Here is an 18,846-nt window from a genome sequence, read left to right as displayed (position 1 = left end):
CTCTTTCTGCCATACTCCTTCCTAGACAGTCTCTTCCCATTCTGTATGTGTGAAACTGATTGTTCCTTCCTAAGTGGAGCACTTTGCATTTGTCTTTATTGAACTTCATCCGGTTTACCTCAGACCATTTCTCCAATTTGTCCAGATCATTTTGAATTTTGACCCTGTCCTCCAAAGCAGTTGCAATCCCTCCCAGTTTGGTATCGTCCGCAAACTTAATAAGCGTACTTTCTATGCCAACATCTAAGTCGTTGATGAAGATATTGAACAGAGCCGGTCCCAAAACAGACCCCTGCGGAACCCCACTTGTTATACCTTTCCAGCAGGATTGGGAGCCATTAATAACTACTCTCTGAGTACGGTTATCCAGCCAGTTATGCACCCACCTTATAGTAGCCCCATCTAAATTGTATTTGCCTAGTTTATTGATAAGAATATCATGCGAGAACATATCAAATGCCTTACTAAAGTCTAGGTATACCACATCCACCGCTTCTCCCTTATCCACAAGACTCGTTATCCTATCAAAGAAAGCTATCAGATTGGTTTGACACGATTTGTTCTTTACAAATCCATGCTGGCTATTCCCTATCACCTTACCACCTTCCAAGTGTATAGTTATATACATATAAACTATATTATAAGTACCAAACTGTTTTTTAAAGAAAATGTAAGTGCAGTATCCATTCATATAAAGTCTCTAAGAGCTAAATTGTGGAGTCTGCTTCCTGCAATGTACTTGCAATGCAGGCAGTTAGTGCAAGTTAGCACAGGCACTGACTTTACAATGTGCTGGGAAGGTGCTTCCCCAGCTCTACTCCAGACCCTGCCCCTACTCCACCCCCTCCACCAAGGACCCACTCTCTCCTCTTCCCACTCTGCCCTGTCCCAGCCCCACCTCTTCCACCCCATTCCACTCCCTCCCCTGAGCGCATCGTGTTCTCACACCTCTCCCTCCCCCCCAGAGCCTCTTATGTGCTGCAGATCAGCTGATTGCAGCAAGGAGGGAGGAGGAGGCACTGACTGGCAGGGCTTGCCAGTGGGCAGGGGGCACTGGGAGGAGGGAGGGTTCTGATAGGGGGGCTGCTGGTGGGTGCTCAGCACCCACCATTTTTTCTCCATGGGTGTTCCAGTCCCAGAGCACCCACAGAGTCAGCACCAATGGAGGTGGATAAAGGAGTGCCATGTGCACTGTTACTTCCCTGTGTGGTAGCCTGAGACGGGTATCAGTCTGGTTCTGTACTCTCGGTGGATTAAGATATTCCTCATTAATCCAAACGAAGATTCAGAAACAAATTGTGCACTTCTAAGAATATTGGTTTTAGAATTCTTTCATGCCCTTGCATCCACAGAGTAAAATCCTAGACCCAATGAAGTCAATAGCAAAATTTGCATTGACTTCAGTAAGGTCAGGATTTTACTCATTGCAAGAAGAGAGCAAGTGTAAAAATATCTGACAGAGAAAGAGTTTATTTAGGAAGTTTCAGAAAATGGAAGGAAACACCAGAAAGCTGACAGAGGCCCTGATTTAGCAAAGCACTTAAGCATATGCTCACTGGGACCTAAACACATGCTTAAGTGCTTTGCTGAACACGGACAGACCTAGATCAAGTATTTTGCTGAATCAGGGCCTAAATCAAACTTGATTTTATAGAAGACTTAGATGTATCCTTGGGGGGTTGATCTTGTGACTGATAATGTATGTTATATTAGAAAGGGAAAGGGAAATTTCATCATTACAAGTCAGTTCATTATATCAAACTAGTTTTAATTAACAGTGACTCTCGGGACGACTGACTACTCAGATCTTCAAGCACAAAACACAAAGACATTGATCATCTTCACTTCTCCCATTGATGAAAGCTGTTTTTATTTGAAAGCTATGCATGTAGACCTTCAGGGTGGGATTTTCCAAAGCATTCACTGCTGACCTATAAGTGCATTGGAGTTGCTTAACTACTAATTCCAATGGTATAAGAGTTAGGAAAATGTTAAACAATTTTTAAATTCTTTTCCTTAATCTACAGAAAAGGCAGTAGACCAATCTCATCTTCAGTGCTCTTGGAAATAGTTTCTATTCCTATTGCCAGTGGCCAGTTGTCAAAAATGCATGTGGTTTTCCCAAAATATTCCTGTAATAAAGATTACCAAGCATTTCGGTTGCTAATCATGGTTCTGTTTTGAAGAATATTTTTAAATGGCAAATATGAGGCATCTGATTTTATTCAAGAAAATTGCTAAATTCTTTAGTTTAGATTGCATTGTTCTAGGAGCATCAAGGTAATGTTCAAAGCCTGTCTGAAGAACCTATTAGGAAAACCTTATAATCACAGTATCTAATATAAATAAAGACAAATTAATCCCACAATCCCTGGTTTTATGAAATTTAGACTAGAAATGAACAAGGAAAAAACAATTTATCAAAAGATTAAAAAATGAACACAAACTACCTGAAATACAACAAAGACAGGACAAGGAGGGGATTTGTGAGTTTGAAGAAGATATAAAATATTGTTTTGAGAAGCTGAAGGAAAGGAAATGCCTCAACACACAAGTGATTGGGCAACAGACAGATGGATTAGGTGAGATATTCAATAGAAACTGATTATGCACAAGTAGTAGACTTGGAGTATGTCACTAACAATTGCAAACTATTTCAAATAGAAAAGTTCCTGTGACCTCCGTGAATGTAGGGAAATGAACTCAGATATCCAAGTTTTTAAAGATCAATCTGAGAAGACTATAGAATGGCTTTAATTACAAAGGAGAAAGAAAGAAACATAGAACACCCGACAAATCCAAAGAATCTCTTCTTTGACTTCAACATCTTAACGAGCTTGGTTTTTTAGGTTTGATATATACCTTAAAAATCCACAACTCTAGTTGTAATCAATTTAATAAAAAAATAAAAATGCACAAGATATTGACAATGTTTAATTTTATTTTAAGTGCATGCAATATTTTTTGTTGGTTTGGAGTTTTCCTGTATGCCTTAAATTACTTTCAAATGTTAATTTGTAGTTGCCAGAATTAATATTTTTTCCCATTTGAATTCAAATGCTTTTACTTGAATTTACTTGAGACTGAAAAGTACAAAGCAATCATTAACTTTTTTTCTAGGCTTGCAACTTATTGTAATGACAAAAAGACTATCGTGGCTATCTGTAATAGTTTTTCAGTTTCCTAAGATAACTAAGTAATGCTTCCTGCATAACAGTCATAAAAAGACTCATTTCCTTCACCGGGCTTTGGATCAGACCTTAACTGTGTAATTCCCAAGGTATGAATTGTTTTCAACTATTTCAGGACTGTAATCCACCCTTCACAAATGACCCATTGGTTTGACAAATTATATTAGAACTCTTCCAATATTATTAATATACAAAACATGGTCATGTTGCATGTGTTATTGCATTCATATAAAAAAAACCCTGAAGTATATTTCACTTTTCACAGTAACTACAATTGTAGCATTTAATTATTTAGTTCTTGAATTAGAGAGAAGTTTGCTCTTGGTTATTTTTGAACATTTCAGAAAGCCTTTAAAAAGGTCCCTCACCAAAGGCTCTAAAGCAAAGTAAGCAGCCACGAGATAAGAGGAAAGGTCCTTTCATGGATCAGTAACTGGTTAAAAGACAGGAAACAAAGGGCAGGAATAAATGGTCAGTTTTCACAGTGTAGAGAGGTCGCCCAAAGATCTGTACTCAGACCTGTGCTGTTTAACAGAATCATAAATGGTCTGGAAAATGGATTCAACAGTCAGGTGGCAAAGTTTGCAGATGATACAAAATTGCTCAAGACAGTTAAGTCCAAAGCTAACTGTGAAGAGTTATAAAGGGCTCACACAAAACTGGATGACTAGGCAGCAAAATGGCAGAAGAAATTCAGTGACAACAAATGCTAAGTAATGCACATTGGAAAACATAAGCAACAAAAATAGCTACAGAAAGATGGTGTCTAAATTAGCTGTTACCATTCAAGAAAGATCTTGGAGTCACTGTAGATAGTTCTCTGAAAACACTGGCTCAATGTGTATTGGCAGTAAAAAATGCTAACAGAATGTCATGAACCATTAGGAATAGGATAGATAATAAGACAGTAAATATAATAATGCCACTATACATATATACAGGGCCAGGACTACCATTTAGGCAACCTAGGCAATGGCCTAGGGCGCCAGAATTTTTGGGCGGCGGTATTTTCCCGGGGGAGGGGGGCACGTGGGTCTGGGGGACCTACCTCAGTGATGCCGGCGGACGGTCCGCTGCTGTGAAGGTCCGGCAGAGCTGCCGCAGTGATGCCGGCGGACGGTGCACTGGTCTAAAGGCTCTGGTGGATCTACCACAGTGATGCCGGCGGCAGGTCCACCGGAGCCCTTAGACCAGTGGACCATCTGCCGCCATCACTGCAGCAGCTTCAGCAGAGCTGCAGGGGGTGGCAAAATGGCCGTGCGCCTAGGGCGTCAGAAACCCTGGCACCGGTCCTGCATATATATATGATATTGAATACTGCATGCAGTTCTGGTCATCTCATCTCAAAAAAGATATATTAGAATTGGAAAAAAGTACAGATAAGAGCAACCAAAATTATTAGGGATAAGGAACAGCTTCCCTATGAGGAGAGATTTCTAAGAGTGGGACTGTTCAGCTTGGAAAAGAGACAACAAAGGGGGGATATGATAGAAGTCAATAAAATCATTATGGGTGCGGAGAAAGTTAATAAGGAAGTGTTATTTACCCCTTTACATAATACAGAAACCAGGGTCACTTGATGAAATTAACAGGCAGCAAGTTTAAAACAAAGAAAAGGAAGTACTTCTTCACACAACACACAGTCAACCTTTGGAACTCATTGCCAGGGAATCTTGTGAAAGCCAAAATTACAATTTGGTTTAAAAAAGAATTAGGTATATTCATGGAGGCGAGGTTCATCAATGACTATTAGCCAAGATGCTCAGGGATGCAACCCCAAGCTCTGGGTATCCCTAATCCTCTGACTGCAAGAAGCTGGGACCAGACAACAGGTGATGTTTCACTCAGTAATTGTCCTGTTGCCTTGTGCTATTACTTTAAGTGGCCATTTGATGGTTGGACCCAGACCAGCTCATCTATGTATAGTGGCTTCAGGTCCTAGGTGCCTTTGTAGTAGCAAGCTGCCTGCTTAGCTTATTATTGTCTTAACTGCTTCAGTGTACTGTGATTGTTCCTCCAGCTGGGCACCCCGCATTGGAAGCGGAGTCTTGATTCTCCAACCCATCAGCATCTGTGCTTGGCTATTATGTAGTCCCTTGGAGTGTGTATTTCAATGATCCAACACTGCCACGTATGGATCCCTTCCTGCCTCTTTGCCTTTGCTATCAGGCTCTTAGTTGTTTTTCTTGCTGACTCTGCTTTCCTACTGGTTTGTGGGTACTCAGGGGGAAGACCTCTTGTGCTCAAATTCCCATTTGGTGCTGAATCATTCGCGTTCTGTTGCATTATAGGACATTGTGTCTGGGCCGAGTGTGAGGTATGCACTACCTTACAAAATGCATGTTTCAGAGTTCTAGTCCTCCAGGCAGTCCATTTCTCAGAAACTGGAGTAATAATCTCAAACAATTTTGCTTCACAGTTTCATTCTGTCTGGGATCAGAGTACTCAAGACACCTTTATCAGCTGTCTCAGTGTTTCATGCATTATTCTTTGCAGCAATGGGCTTGTTTAGATCAGTGGCTTTCAACCTTTCCAGACTACTGTATCCCTTTCAAGAGTCTGATTGGTCTTGTGTACCTCCAAGTTTCACCTCACTGAAATACTTAAAAAATCAGATATAGAAATACAAAGTTGTCACAGTACACTGTTACGGAAAAGTTGCTGACTTTCTCATTTTACTATATAATTATAAAATGAACTAATTGGAATATAAATATTATACTTACATTTCAATGTATGGTATATAGAGAAGTACAAATAAACAATTGTCTATGAAATTTTAGTTTGTACTGACTTTGCTAGTGCTTTTTATGTAACCTGTTGTAAAACTAGGCAAATATCTAGATGAGTTGTATACCCCCTGGAAGAGCACTGTGTACCCCAGGGGTACACATACCCCTGGTTTAGAACCACTACTCTAGATGGAGCGTTAGTGAACAGCAAGCCAGGGTACAAATCTACAGTGCACTAGCTGGCTGTGTGGACCCTGGTACCGCACACTGAAAGTTCCCTAGTGTGATTTGATCTACTCCTGTTTGAGATCTGTCCTGTTTGATCTAGTCCTGTCTGAGGCAGGTCTAGACCAAAGTACAGTATGGAACTTTTACTTTGCAATAGTAGGATCGACATGGTCAGTCAGTGTGCAGCTTACTGTGTGCTAACTCTCCATCCTTCCCCTCCCCACCCCCTGCAATGAAAACATAAAAAAGCTTTACCTTCATTTCTCATCTTTGTCCCCCATGGTCTGCTCTGTATAAAGATAATTCCTGCTGCAACTTGCTTATGCATGTCTGGCCTGAGTCTCTCCACGCTATCTGTTAGCTGTATTTCTAAGCACTGCATTGTTTACCTGCCAATCTCTCTCTTACTTACTGCGGGTCTCATTTGACTGACTCCCACCATGTTTCACACATCATGTGCTGTGCAATATATGAGAGGAATCCATGTTTCTACAATTAAACAGCTCTTTATAAAGGGAACTATTTACAGAGATATTGCACCTGTGGCTAGCATCCTAGCCATGGGCACGGACTGACTTCTGGCTCCCCTTCCAAACTATTCCCTCCTGCAATATGTGCTCCTCCCTCCAAGTTCCAGGCAGGTTAATACAGTGCAGCTTGATCTACGCCAGTCCCTTGAACCTTACCTTTTGTATAGGAGATAATGGTAAGAGGACAGGGCTGTGCCTAGAGTGTCCCTTTGCTACAGCTATTCCAGGCTACCAAATGACCCACTGGGGGTCATTGCAGCCAGAGGAGGTTAGAGCTTCCTTACAGGTGCTCTAACTTGGGCCGGAGACCAAACCAGCTCCCAATCAACCCCAGGCTCCGGGATGAGCATGAAGTAACCTTTGACTCTTTCACATCATGTTTTGTGCCGAGTGCAGCTCAGCTGGGCTCAAAGATCTAGTCAAACAATTTTTACTGTAGTCTTCAGATGTTCTTGCAATTTGGCTCTTCTGTCATTAATGGCTGCTAGTGCGTCCCAGTATACTAAGCCTATATGACTGGTTTTCTGTAACTGTATGTACTCTCCACATTAGTTTACGCTGTCAGCATATCGTTGATGAAGTCCCATCAATTGTGTTCTATCTTAAGCATTTCTATAATGCACATCACAGTAATACTCTATAACTGCAGTAACATTATATAGTTACACAGTTATGCCATAACACAATTCAGGAACACAGAATTATCCAGTGATAAATTCTGCTGCAGTTGTTTTGTATTGAAAGCTTTTCACTGATGTATTCCCAACAGAAACTGACTATCTAGATAGTTATGGGTTTTCTGTAGCATCTATAGCATATAGTAGTATCTCAGCTCTTCCCAAAACTTAAATCTGTATTGCAGTGGACGAATACAATAATATTGCTGGATATATCAGTTAAGTTATCCAGCTGAATGCCAAGTATACACTCTTTTTTATACCTGGCCTATTAACTGAAGCTTGAACTCTTCAGACACATGTTATTTAAAAAAGAAACATACATTAATTCTCATTAGAATCCCCTAGCATTTCTCCACAAACATCAGTGGCAGTCAGTAGCACCGGATCTTCCCTGATTATGTAGGGACTCTTACATTTTGCAATTCTGCATGATGGCAAGTAAGAAGCCTTTTCTGTATTTTCAGAAACAGACAGCGACTAAGAACTTGCTTTCCTTTACAAAAGTTATTTTATTTTCTTTAGAAATATTCAGTTTACTGGTTTTTGTCTCCACACCATTTACTATTTAAGGGTCTTTGCACAGCAGGGAGAGATTTTTTTGCTCTCATTCACCCTAAGGTCACAGAGGCTTTGGCTCAGCCTCTTCTTCCATAAAGATAGATCCATCTTTGAGACTCACGGGCCATTACTTTCTGGATAAATGTCTTTAGTAATTGATCTGTCTTCCTTAGATTCACATAGTTAGGGCCCCAGGACCAGTAATTATGCTGCCATTATAGCTGTTTAAACATCAGTCAATTTTCACAAGTAAACCCAATCTTCAAGAGAAGAAAAAGATATGCACATCACAAATACTCATCACAATGAAAACTCAGTGGCTGACTTTGAATAGTGTCACACTCATTTGTGGTCTACCATAAAACAAGTCACACACTCTACACACATCTTGAAGAGATTATTTAAAATGGCAATAGCAACAGTGCTGCTCCACTGAATTTGCACTATTCGCTATAATAGGTAGAACAGAGGCCAGAATCTGGTGCCCATCAGAATTCAGACTTTTGGATTCTATGGAGCCAATGGCTCTTCCCCCGTGTAATGGTGCAACTGCCTCCAGAGAACCTCCTGCTGGCAAAGCATAGCTCTGCAACGCCCTGCCTCAAATTCCCCATCTGGGACGGGCCCCTAAAAGAGCTCCATACAATCCAGAAGGTATGAGACAAAAGTCCCCTGCTGAAGTCCTACTTTATATGACTTCAAATAGATTCTGCCAGACTCTAGCTGGGCCCAGTCCCTCTTTCCTAAGGGACTGTTTTGTCTTGCTCTCTGAGCAACTGGAGAAGATGCAAGGCCTGTCTGTACCTTCTCCCTGCTCCAGCCTCTGACTCTCACTAAAACTCCTCACTCTCCTCTCTCTGAGTCAGGAGCCCATTAATCTTCTTCCCTGGAACTGGGTTCAGTATCTCTCCTGGGATTAGGAGTCCCTAGTCCTCATCCCCAGAGGTAGTGTATAATCAAACAGACCTTTTTACTTCCTGCAGGAGCCATTCTTACCCCCTGCAGCAGCACTCACTGCTCTTCTCCAGGCAGCTACAACTCCCCAGGCTTTTGTTCTGCCTAGCTTAAATATTAGGCTCGTACTCCAGGTGCCTTCCCTAGAGACTACATCATGTGTCTCTCAACTCCTCTCTTACATCCCCAGACCTGGTCCGACTTAATTAACTCATTCATTGCTACCCATCTGGGGAACTGAGCGGATCTTGGAACAGATGCACTGAGGCCCCATTTTCCCCTCAAATGGCCAGCAACCCTGCGACATCCCCTTGATTCTTGAACCCACCACAGACTGTGAGGTCGTTGTAGCCATCGTGGAAAGCTCCTTCAGTTGCTCCTCAGCGTGCAGCTTCCAGCAATAGAGCTGAGGGGTGGGAAGTGAGCAACTCGGCAGAGGAGCCAGTATCTGAGCACAGTTCTACCAGCTATATCAAATGGCCTTGCACAGACATCTGGGCTCCGAGTTACACAACTGTAGAGTATGTGTGGGGTGGGATGATGGGGTTAACCAGAGAAGCCCTAGGTTCACACAGGGCACAGAAGCAGCATTAAGATGCAACTTGGGCAGGACAGCATTCATTTGGAGTGTATCTCTAGGACCACTGGGCAACAGGAAACGGAATGTGGCATGCAATTTTCCTAGTTTTTCCCACCCTCAATGCTAGAAGCAATGAAAAGAAAGGCAGGGGTCTGAAATTACCACTGCCCCCTCCCATCTCACAGCAGCAGGGCAGGGCTGGACAATCCACAACTTATGTTGTGCTGTGAGTTAGGCAAGTGATTGGTAAAGGGATGGAGATGCTCACCCCTTCCTGAAATTGTCACTACTAGAACAAAATACCCTGATAAACAGAGCGTACCAGCATATCCCACAATGCTTCTCTGCTACTTTTTTTTCTTGCACACAGCTGAAAATCTGCTCATTCTAATCAGGCAGTGGATAGTTATTGAAAAGCTGTTAGAAATACCAGGCTACATACTCAGGTTCCGTGAGTGGTGTTGTTTCATTTGGCTCATTTACTGGACTCCCGTCTTCATGATTGGTAATTCTTTCATCCTCTGTTCTCATTTCCACTATTGGCTCTTTTGATCCATCTTTCCTAAAAAATATTAAGAGTCTTAACCTCCATCATTATGGTATCAGAATACATTACTCTTTACTAATGACCATGATCCCTCCTTTCAGAAAGTCACTGAAGAAACAGCAAAACCAATTAGCAATGATTAACACTGGAATGCATTCAACAGTTTTGCTCCTGATTTCTTACAACTTTCAAAGCATTCAGTCACTGCAGCTGCTTATCTGGCCTAAAAGCATATATGCATACCATAAAATCTCAAAAGACCATTTTTTTATGAGTACATAATAAATAGATAGCTTCTAGCTGGCAAAAAACCTTTACTGACCTCGGCAGAAGCAATAAGTAAAACAGAGGGCTTGATTGTTATTTGCACTATGGCCCCTTTACAACACTCTGGCAGAGTACTGAGCCTTAAAGTGGGTATAAATATAAAGCTATGGGCATTTTATGGCTTCTCGCCACTGCTATAGCAATGTAAAGAAGGCTTAGTGCAAAATGAAAATCTGGCCCTTACTCATCAGACTTGAATAGCTCCCACCAAACATTTAAATCATCTTGAAATTTATATATATATATATATTTTCTATCTCACACTTCCCTTGTTTATGAACAGATGAAGACACCCCACCCTTAAACTACTGATTTTTTCCCCGATTAAATCAGACAATGAATTCTAAACAATTTGTGAGCAGAGGTGGTTGCTCAATCTGCACTCTAAAAGTGTCCAGTACAAAGCAGCCTCAATCTGGGCCAGATCATTGAATCGCTACAGCAATACAGAAAATAATGCTAATTAGTAACTACACCTCTACCTCAATATAACACAACCCGATATAACACAAATTCGAATATAATGCGGTAAAGCAGTGCTCCGGGGGGGCACTCCGGTTGCACACTCTGGTGTATCAAAGCCAAAAGTCACCTGCCTGCCATCCTCACAGCGACTAGCAGGCCACCCCCCGTGACTTGCCGCCCCAGGCACACGCTTGCTGTGCTGGTGCCTGGAGCTGCCCCTTCTAGGAACTGTAATCATTTGAATGAAGAAAACCCAGGACAACTGACATATAGGTGGGCAATCCCTCATCTTTAACAATCTGATTTCTAGATCTGTTGCAGCCCAGAAATCAGCCTAGTGCTAGCTCCCTGAGCTTAACCTGGGTCCCATGGCAAAGGATATGTCTTAGCTTACCTTGTGTCTTATATTTCTATATTGTTGCCAAAAATATAATTCTTACACAGAGACTTTACAAATGCTTTTATCTATCTATCTATCTGCAATATGGTTCGAGAGTTCTAACTAACACTTGGTGACTAGATATTCTCAGAAAGAGTCCTTCTTTCCTACCAGCTATGCACAGGTAATGGGAGTGTAGAAAAGTATGGACCACATTGACCAGCTAGGGATCTCTGTATTACAATAATACTCAACAGCCCTTTGCATTCTATAAAAATGATGCTTAACCAGTGTTCATATACTTGTGAAAATGACATTCCATTTGCAATGCATTTAAATTAATCAAACATTTATTTTTTAAGGCATCAACTGGAAGTGATCAATTTAGGAAACATCTGAGTGCTAATTAGGAGCTAGCTAACTGCCACCCTTTTCATAGAGGCACACGTTAGAATGAGGCCTACTTCAAGTATGTGGAAGAATTATGGATCATAATGAGATTGATGAAGGGTCTTATAATTTCTACTGATTTTATCCTATATATTTAGAATCTTATTCCCAATGAAAAATTTGTATATATCCAAATCCTAGAAAATATGATTTTATTAGAAAGCAGAATGCATGCAGAATGTGCTCTTCTTTTATAAAGAAACAATGTATATACACTATGCAGAAAAAAAATACTAGTTGCAGGAAACACCTTACTTTAGTTCTATCTTAGTTGCCTTGTAAATTCTGCACGGCCTATATTTCTACAACCAGTACATATGGAATATAGTTCTTGGCAATACATTTCTCAGAAATCAAATGTAATTTAAAAAAATACCTGCCCCACTGAAAAATATGCAAACATCCAATGTCTTATTTTAAGATGCCTCACTGATGTGAAATAAATGGAAATTGAGACTGCTCAAGATTGGAAATTTTAGATTGTCATGCATTACACTATATATGATGTGTTGAAACATGCTGAAATAAGGATGTAGGACTGGGATCGTAAGACAACAAGACAAGATTTGCATCTCTAAAGACCATTCCAAGAGAAAAAGAAATGTAAATAAATAAGACATCATGCCTACCAGAAAAGGGTCTTGAAGAAATCCTAGCAGAAATCTCTTTTATATGGGCTTACTGGTCAGCTTTGTATTTTCTGTAAGCTGCTTATTGTTGGTAAATCAGATATTGACTGATCAAAACGAATCTGGATTTGCTACTTAGATATAAAATGCTTATCAGTGATATTTGAAATTTTAGCACATTAAGGTCCTGATTCAGGAAATTAACTAAGCACATACTTAAATCCATCTCCATTTACCCAAGTACTTATCCCCAAGCCTAAGAGCTTTGCTGAATAGGGATGAATTGCTAAATCAGAGCTCTGTTCTGTCTTTAGATGTTCTATCTATTGAATTTGAAGATTTGGTGTTATTCATAGAAAAAAGCCATGCTAGTACTGTCTCTTATTGTAAGCCACATAAAGATAGTATACTTGCAGAATTTGTTACATGTCTACTCAATTATGCTAGGTGGACTTGGGTGAGAAAGAATGTTTTCAGATCTAAAATTCAAGGGAGGAAAACATTTCAAAAATGGGAGGAGGGTAAGTTATGGGTATTATCTCCTTCAAATGCTCTGGAAACTGTAAAAATTGGGAACACAAAGTAACGTTGACTTATATGACCAGGAAATACATGGACGACTTCCATAGCTTTCATGGATCTCTCAGCACTTAAGGACATTTCCTTCCACATAAATGAACTGTTCCTTCATATACCTCCAATTAATATGGCTTTTTCCCCCCTGGCATGTGTTTTTTTTCTTAATCACTTATTTTATTTTTAGCAAGTATTTGCAGTAGCCATTATAGTAAAATCTCACTTTGTATTAATTTATAGTTCCACCATGTCCTTCTTATAACATCTAACCTTTTTCCTTTCTATTTTTTTTAAATGCCCACAAAAGGCTTAATGTTAAATGTCAGTGGTAGCAGCTGTTCAGCTTGTCTAGAACTAGTTCTACTTGTTAAGATAGAATGTTGCTTCACAAACTTCGCAACAAGCCAGTGTGCCCTTGTCTCTTTTCCTGGGGCTATTCATTGGCATCAATATTGTAGGATGTACAGGAGTCAGAATTTTGGCATCACAAGTCACTGCATTAGGAGCTCCAGTACGAGCAGAGTGTGTGTGGAACTACAATGGCTCCATCATCTGTTCCCATGTGTTCCTGTGCATATTAATCACTCAGGAACTTTGTCCCTCTTATGGCAGAATAGTTTAAATAGCCAAAACAGGGGCTCTTAAAATCCTTTTAAAAAGCAACATTTGCCATCAGTTACCATATGTCTGATATACCACCATTGTTACCTTACAGTGCAAACATCAGGATAACATAAAGATTCATTGATTGTCCCATGTAGTAGAAATAACTTGTGAAGCATGACTTTTGTCATATCGCAAACTTAACACCAAGGTAATATTCACATCTTGGACAGACAAAACTTTTGTTTTAAGCATTTTCCTGAGATATATTATTGATACTCACAGGTATGCAGCTTTTCCTTCTTCTAGTTCTTTACTCTTTCCACTGGAGCCACTCTTTTTTCCACAAATTCTCCTAGTGATGCACATTAGCAATCCACATTGCCGTACAAAGAAGCAGCTGACGTCAGTCACAACAAGGATTAACAAAAGGGCTGCTACTCCTAGGCCAATGACTGCACCGAGCCCAAGGCCATTAAAAAGGGTATCTTAAAAACAAAGAAAAGGTTAGATTTTGTAAATAAAGTCTCTGTTGGAAAATAACATTTTTTCCCAACAATTTAAGGATGCCTTGGACTAAAAAGGAAACCCCAGTCTCACGAAGGAACCAATTTTAAATCAATGCAACTAACCAGGCATCTAAAATTAAGCACATAAGTTGCTGCAGGAGCATGGTCCTAAATATATAATTGCTTTAGTTTATAATGTTTTCCTGTGAACCAAATTCTACACATGTGTAACTCCCTTGACTTAATGTGGAGTTGCCACTCCCTTTGACTTAAAGTGGAGTTGCCTATGTACAAATGAAAGTAAAGATTAGAAGTTTAGAGGATTAAAAAGTTTAGCCCCAAAATATAGATGATTTTGAGATTATGTTCAGGTGTTTGAAAACATGCTTAGCTGAAAAATAAAGACACTTTTTAGAACGTGTTATCTAACTGATAATTCATTATATCATATAATTCCACAACACCACGGAATCACAATGTTAACACGGAAACACATTTTAAACATTATACAAAACTCAATCTTTAAACTGAACATTTAATAAAACACATACATTGCAAAAATACTTAAATAGGATTATTCTACATTGAGAAGGAGGCTTAAAACCTGTATTTTGCCCTTGACAATCCAGGTTTGAATTAAAATGGAAAGAAATGTGTTAAAAGAAGTAAACATGGGCCCTAATCCTGCAAACACTTACACATGAATAGCCTAAGAGAAGTCAACAGGACTACTCCTATGAGAAAAGGTATGTATGGTCATAAATATTTGCAGGATCAGGCCTTGTCTTGTTCTCACCTGCACCTTAAAAAAAAACACTTTTTAAATAATAATTGTGAAAGAAGTATTTTGCAGTGGATCTGCCTATATTCTAGAGTCCAAGGAAAAGCTAATTTCTGGATGTACACATCTCTGGAAAATGGCTTTTTAATGGAAATGCAGGATACATTGAATTTTAGACTAAAACCTACCAGGTGCTGGGGGTGGGGTGGGGGGGGCAGGTTTAGGAAGCTCATAATGAAATTTTTATCTGTGTATGGAAGAGGAATTGTGTCTGACCTCTGAGGTTGGAAAACACCTCCACAATAGCTCACAACATGAGGGCTAAGGAATCTAGATCAAAAAATGGGTAGGGGTATTCTAGACAGGGACAGAATCCATACATAGACTGACTATTGCTATGCTTCTCATGATAGAATCCATGAATAAATTACACAAGGGACTACTACATAGCACACAGCAGTGTGTTGTTGCTTGCTATCTTGCCTACTGATGATGTTCCAGATATCCAGTCAGCAAAGTACTGGTACCCTCCCAGCTGCTAGACTAAGGGCAGGATTTTGTTCAACAGTAGTATAAACAAGCGCTGCGATGACAGAGAGCAAAATGTATAATCACAAACTGGCAAAGATTTTGACAGTGCTTTTAACTTTCTCTCTCCATGTCTCTACCCCCACCAGCACTGCCAATATACTTTGGACCAAATTAGTTAAAGTACATAATTTTTAGATGGATTTCTACTTTTTGCTTAATTAAATTCCTTAACTAAAATACAGTGTATCTGGGCTTTGTAATAAGTTGATGTTGCTTGTATATACTAAATCAATGCATAATTTTAACACAAATATATGCTTCATTAATGTATGTTATGGAGATCTAAAAAGGAAAAGTGGAAACTCCTGTTTTAAAGGGAGCTGGGTTTTTCTAATTCTGTTGCAATCAATGTCATGCCATTTTGTATGGGTTATTTTATTATAACACCATTATTTAGAAGTTTATCATGTAATAAAACAGAATTTAATATTTTTCCCTTTGAAGTCCTTTCCCAAAAAAGCTTAACATATAAAGGAAAACATTAGATAACCGCTACACTGCATAGCCACAGTGAAAATAATGAATCATTTATGCAATGTCCCTGCCAGCAGTCTTGGAATCCTGACATTTGAGATGAATTAGTTTATTTATTTTTGATGTAAAATTTCCAAGTTAAATGTTGCCAAGCGTGACTTCTGATACCTGCACGCATTAGATAAAGACTGACATGCCCTGACTTACAGTACTCCTGTAACTCTGAAATGCTGTACAGCCAATGGGTACCTTACATACAAATATACTTTGAATTAATAATTTAATCCAGATTGTCAAAAAGACTGAAATATATACTCATTGTATGGAAAAATATAGATGTTAATAATAATGAAACCAGCAGAGTCCTATAGAATGTAATGAGGTTCTAGAGAAATGCCTCTAAATACCTACAGAATTTAATATTAAAAGAGATCATTTCTATACAGTTTTGAACCATCCTATAGAATTTTGTTGAGCAGAAACTGTGCCCTATAAAAAACAAATATCCACCCACCCACCCATCTCTGGAAAGAGTCTTATTTTATAGGTCTTTTTCATAAGGAGCTAAAACTCCCACACAACTTTATTTTTAAATCTCAGTCAGGTATTATTATTCCTGTCAACAGAGGATAATGTGTGTCAGACTCTCAGCCAGCAAGAAAAGCAGGCACCTAGTGATTGAGAAGGCTGCATAATTAATTCTTCCTGATCACAAATACCCAGCCATCTGAGGGAAATGCCTATTATAGCAGCATTGGTGTCTTGCACAAGGAGATTCTGGCAATTGTTTATGATTCAGGATTGGCTGAGACATCTTCTGAGTCATTAATATTTGACTGATGTATATTTGTCTCCCTCTTTATGTTAGAGAAGTTTCCCTTTCATTTTCAGCTGCCTCTCCCCTCCCCCCATTTGAATGTTTGTAAGTAAATTATGCAGATACAAAGGATCTGAATAGGTACGTATGCAGGGGAATGAAAGATACTGTACATTAATCAATGTATGACTGAAGTCTCATCTGATATCAACAGTTTTCAGAAAAAGACCCATGCTGAAATCAAAGTCTTTTTTTTTTTATGACTATGTCCTTAATCTCCTGGAAGGAGCTTCTTCCTTCCCATGTACCTACAGAACAGCACAGAAGAATCAATAACTAATGTAGTTGACCATTGGCAGGGATGGGGAACATGTTACATGCCTGACTGCAGTACATGGTTCCAAGAGCAGTGATTTGGTGTGAGGTGTTGGTTGGAAGATATGGCCAAGATCCAATCTTCTACATGTTAGGACGAGGCACACATTGTTTAGTTTTGGAGGGACAGTAAGATGTACCCACAACATGGCACCTACTGGAGCCATCATTGCTCCATTAGCAAGATGGCTCAGGGACAAACTACATGGCCGGTAGCAGTCTGCGCCCCCACTGCTTTATTCTTACTGTGAGCTCGTACGGCACCCTGCACAATGGGGCTCAGACCTCAGCTGGGGCCCACAGGTGCTACCACAATATTACTGCTACTACTAACAAGAACATTTCTATCCCACTCAGTATTTCCTATTTCAGAACTGCAATAATTAATCCACATAGCATACTATAGGTTCATTAGCACAAGAGAAGTTTACTATACTTGGGTTTATAGCTTTGACTATAAGCACACATATAGCTTTCTGAGATCTGAAAGTAATTAGTTCTTTCCTCTGGTTGCCTGCTAGGTTCTGCATATAAAACATAACTAAATGTTTAAAACCTTTCTGACTTTATCTTAGATAACATGACTCCAGTATTTGCAGAACTCCTTTTACTATCCTATACTACAGAGGAATCACTGCAAATACTGAGGGCATGTTATTTAGTCATTGAAAGCAAGAGCACTGTTTTGCCAAATTAAATTTAAAAAGTAGATATGACTAACTAATGTAATGTTGGATTTAAATCAGAATCTCATAAATTAATCCTGTCTTTCTATTATTTTTGTTCCTTTGCTCTGACACATATATGGGCTCTTTTCTGTTTGTTTTGCTTGCAGTGCTGCTTTATCTCGCTGAGAAAATAAACAATCACTTCGTACATTTTAGAGTCTTGAAGCAAAGCCCTAGTTTAGTAACTTTTCAATTTCACGTCAGTTCAGGCTATTCATTCTGAGCTTTACATACTATTCATCAACAAGACTGAAAAACAAGAGTGTTGGTACAACATGCTATCCCAAACATCCTTCACTACATACATGACTGGAATAAATCGTGTACTGAAACAAGAAAAAATCATGTTTTAAAATCTATGGAAAAAATGCTCCCTTTTTCTTCTTCTTCTTCACTATTTCTGTATATTCATACTTTATTTGGGCTTGATAATCCATTTTTTACTTAAGAAAAACTCCCAGTAAAGTCAGTGAGCTCTTAGGATGTGCAAGACATTCAGGATCAAGCCCTTCGAATGCATCAATGAAGGCCCTATGTCTCAGGAGCAGACACTCTCATTATGGGTAAAATTCATTCAGCATATTATTTCTTGTGATTGTTATACTTCCTTGCACAAACATCTTTTGGATAGGCAGCATTAACTCTAGCAGGGCTGTGATTCTGGGAAACCCAGGACTGGCCTGTGCAAGGGAAGTGGAGGCTCCTTACTCTCACTCCCTTTGAGTGGCTATAGAGGGGCTAGTCACTCCTGCCTTTCTGAAGCTGTGAAAAGTAGGTGCCAAATCACTTGAAATGAAAATGTGAAAAAGTCCATGAAATACTTCAAAATTTGTCACTATTTTGTATAGCACTGATGTATCCCAGAATGCATCACTGCAGTTCTCTGAACTACTGCACTTTGTGATAGAATAGACCAAAATGTGTACGTGTTCATCATTTCATCGTGAACTCTGTCTCCAATAGCAATTCTGGAAATACATCAGCCCTACTAGGAACACAGACTTGGACTGTGCTCCTGAGAGACCGAAGAGAACTTTCCAGACATGGATCTCCCTCAACCCATGCAAACACAGGCTGAACTTCACAGCCCCAACCAATTTTGGAACTCAAGAAGGCTCTGGGGACTGTTCGGGGTGGTGGGG

General features: G+C 39.6%; 1 protein-coding gene across 1 annotated transcript in view; it reads right to left on the bottom strand.

Annotated features, from left to right (window-relative positions):
• NCAM2 (neural cell adhesion molecule 2) overlaps positions 1–18,846 on the bottom strand; it is a 586,807-nt gene that overhangs the window by 6,031 nt on the left and 561,930 nt on the right. The window contains exons 15-16 of the mRNA XM_075063719.1: positions 13,713–13,917; positions 9,896–10,015 (exon numbers count right to left, since the gene is read on the bottom strand). Of these exons, the coding sequence (XP_074919820.1) occupies positions 9,896–10,015; positions 13,713–13,917 (325 nt within the window). The remainder of the gene's footprint in view (positions 1–9,895; positions 10,016–13,712; positions 13,918–18,846) is intronic.

The sequence above is a fragment of the Chelonoidis abingdonii genome, chromosome 1, assembly GCF_003597395.2.
Source record: "Chelonoidis abingdonii isolate Lonesome George chromosome 1, CheloAbing_2.0, whole genome shotgun sequence".
In the NCBI taxonomy this organism is placed as follows: Eukaryota; Metazoa; Chordata; order Testudines; family Testudinidae; genus Chelonoidis; species Chelonoidis abingdonii.
Note: the sequence above shows the minus strand (reverse complement) of the source record. Positions and strands in the feature narration are given on the sequence as shown.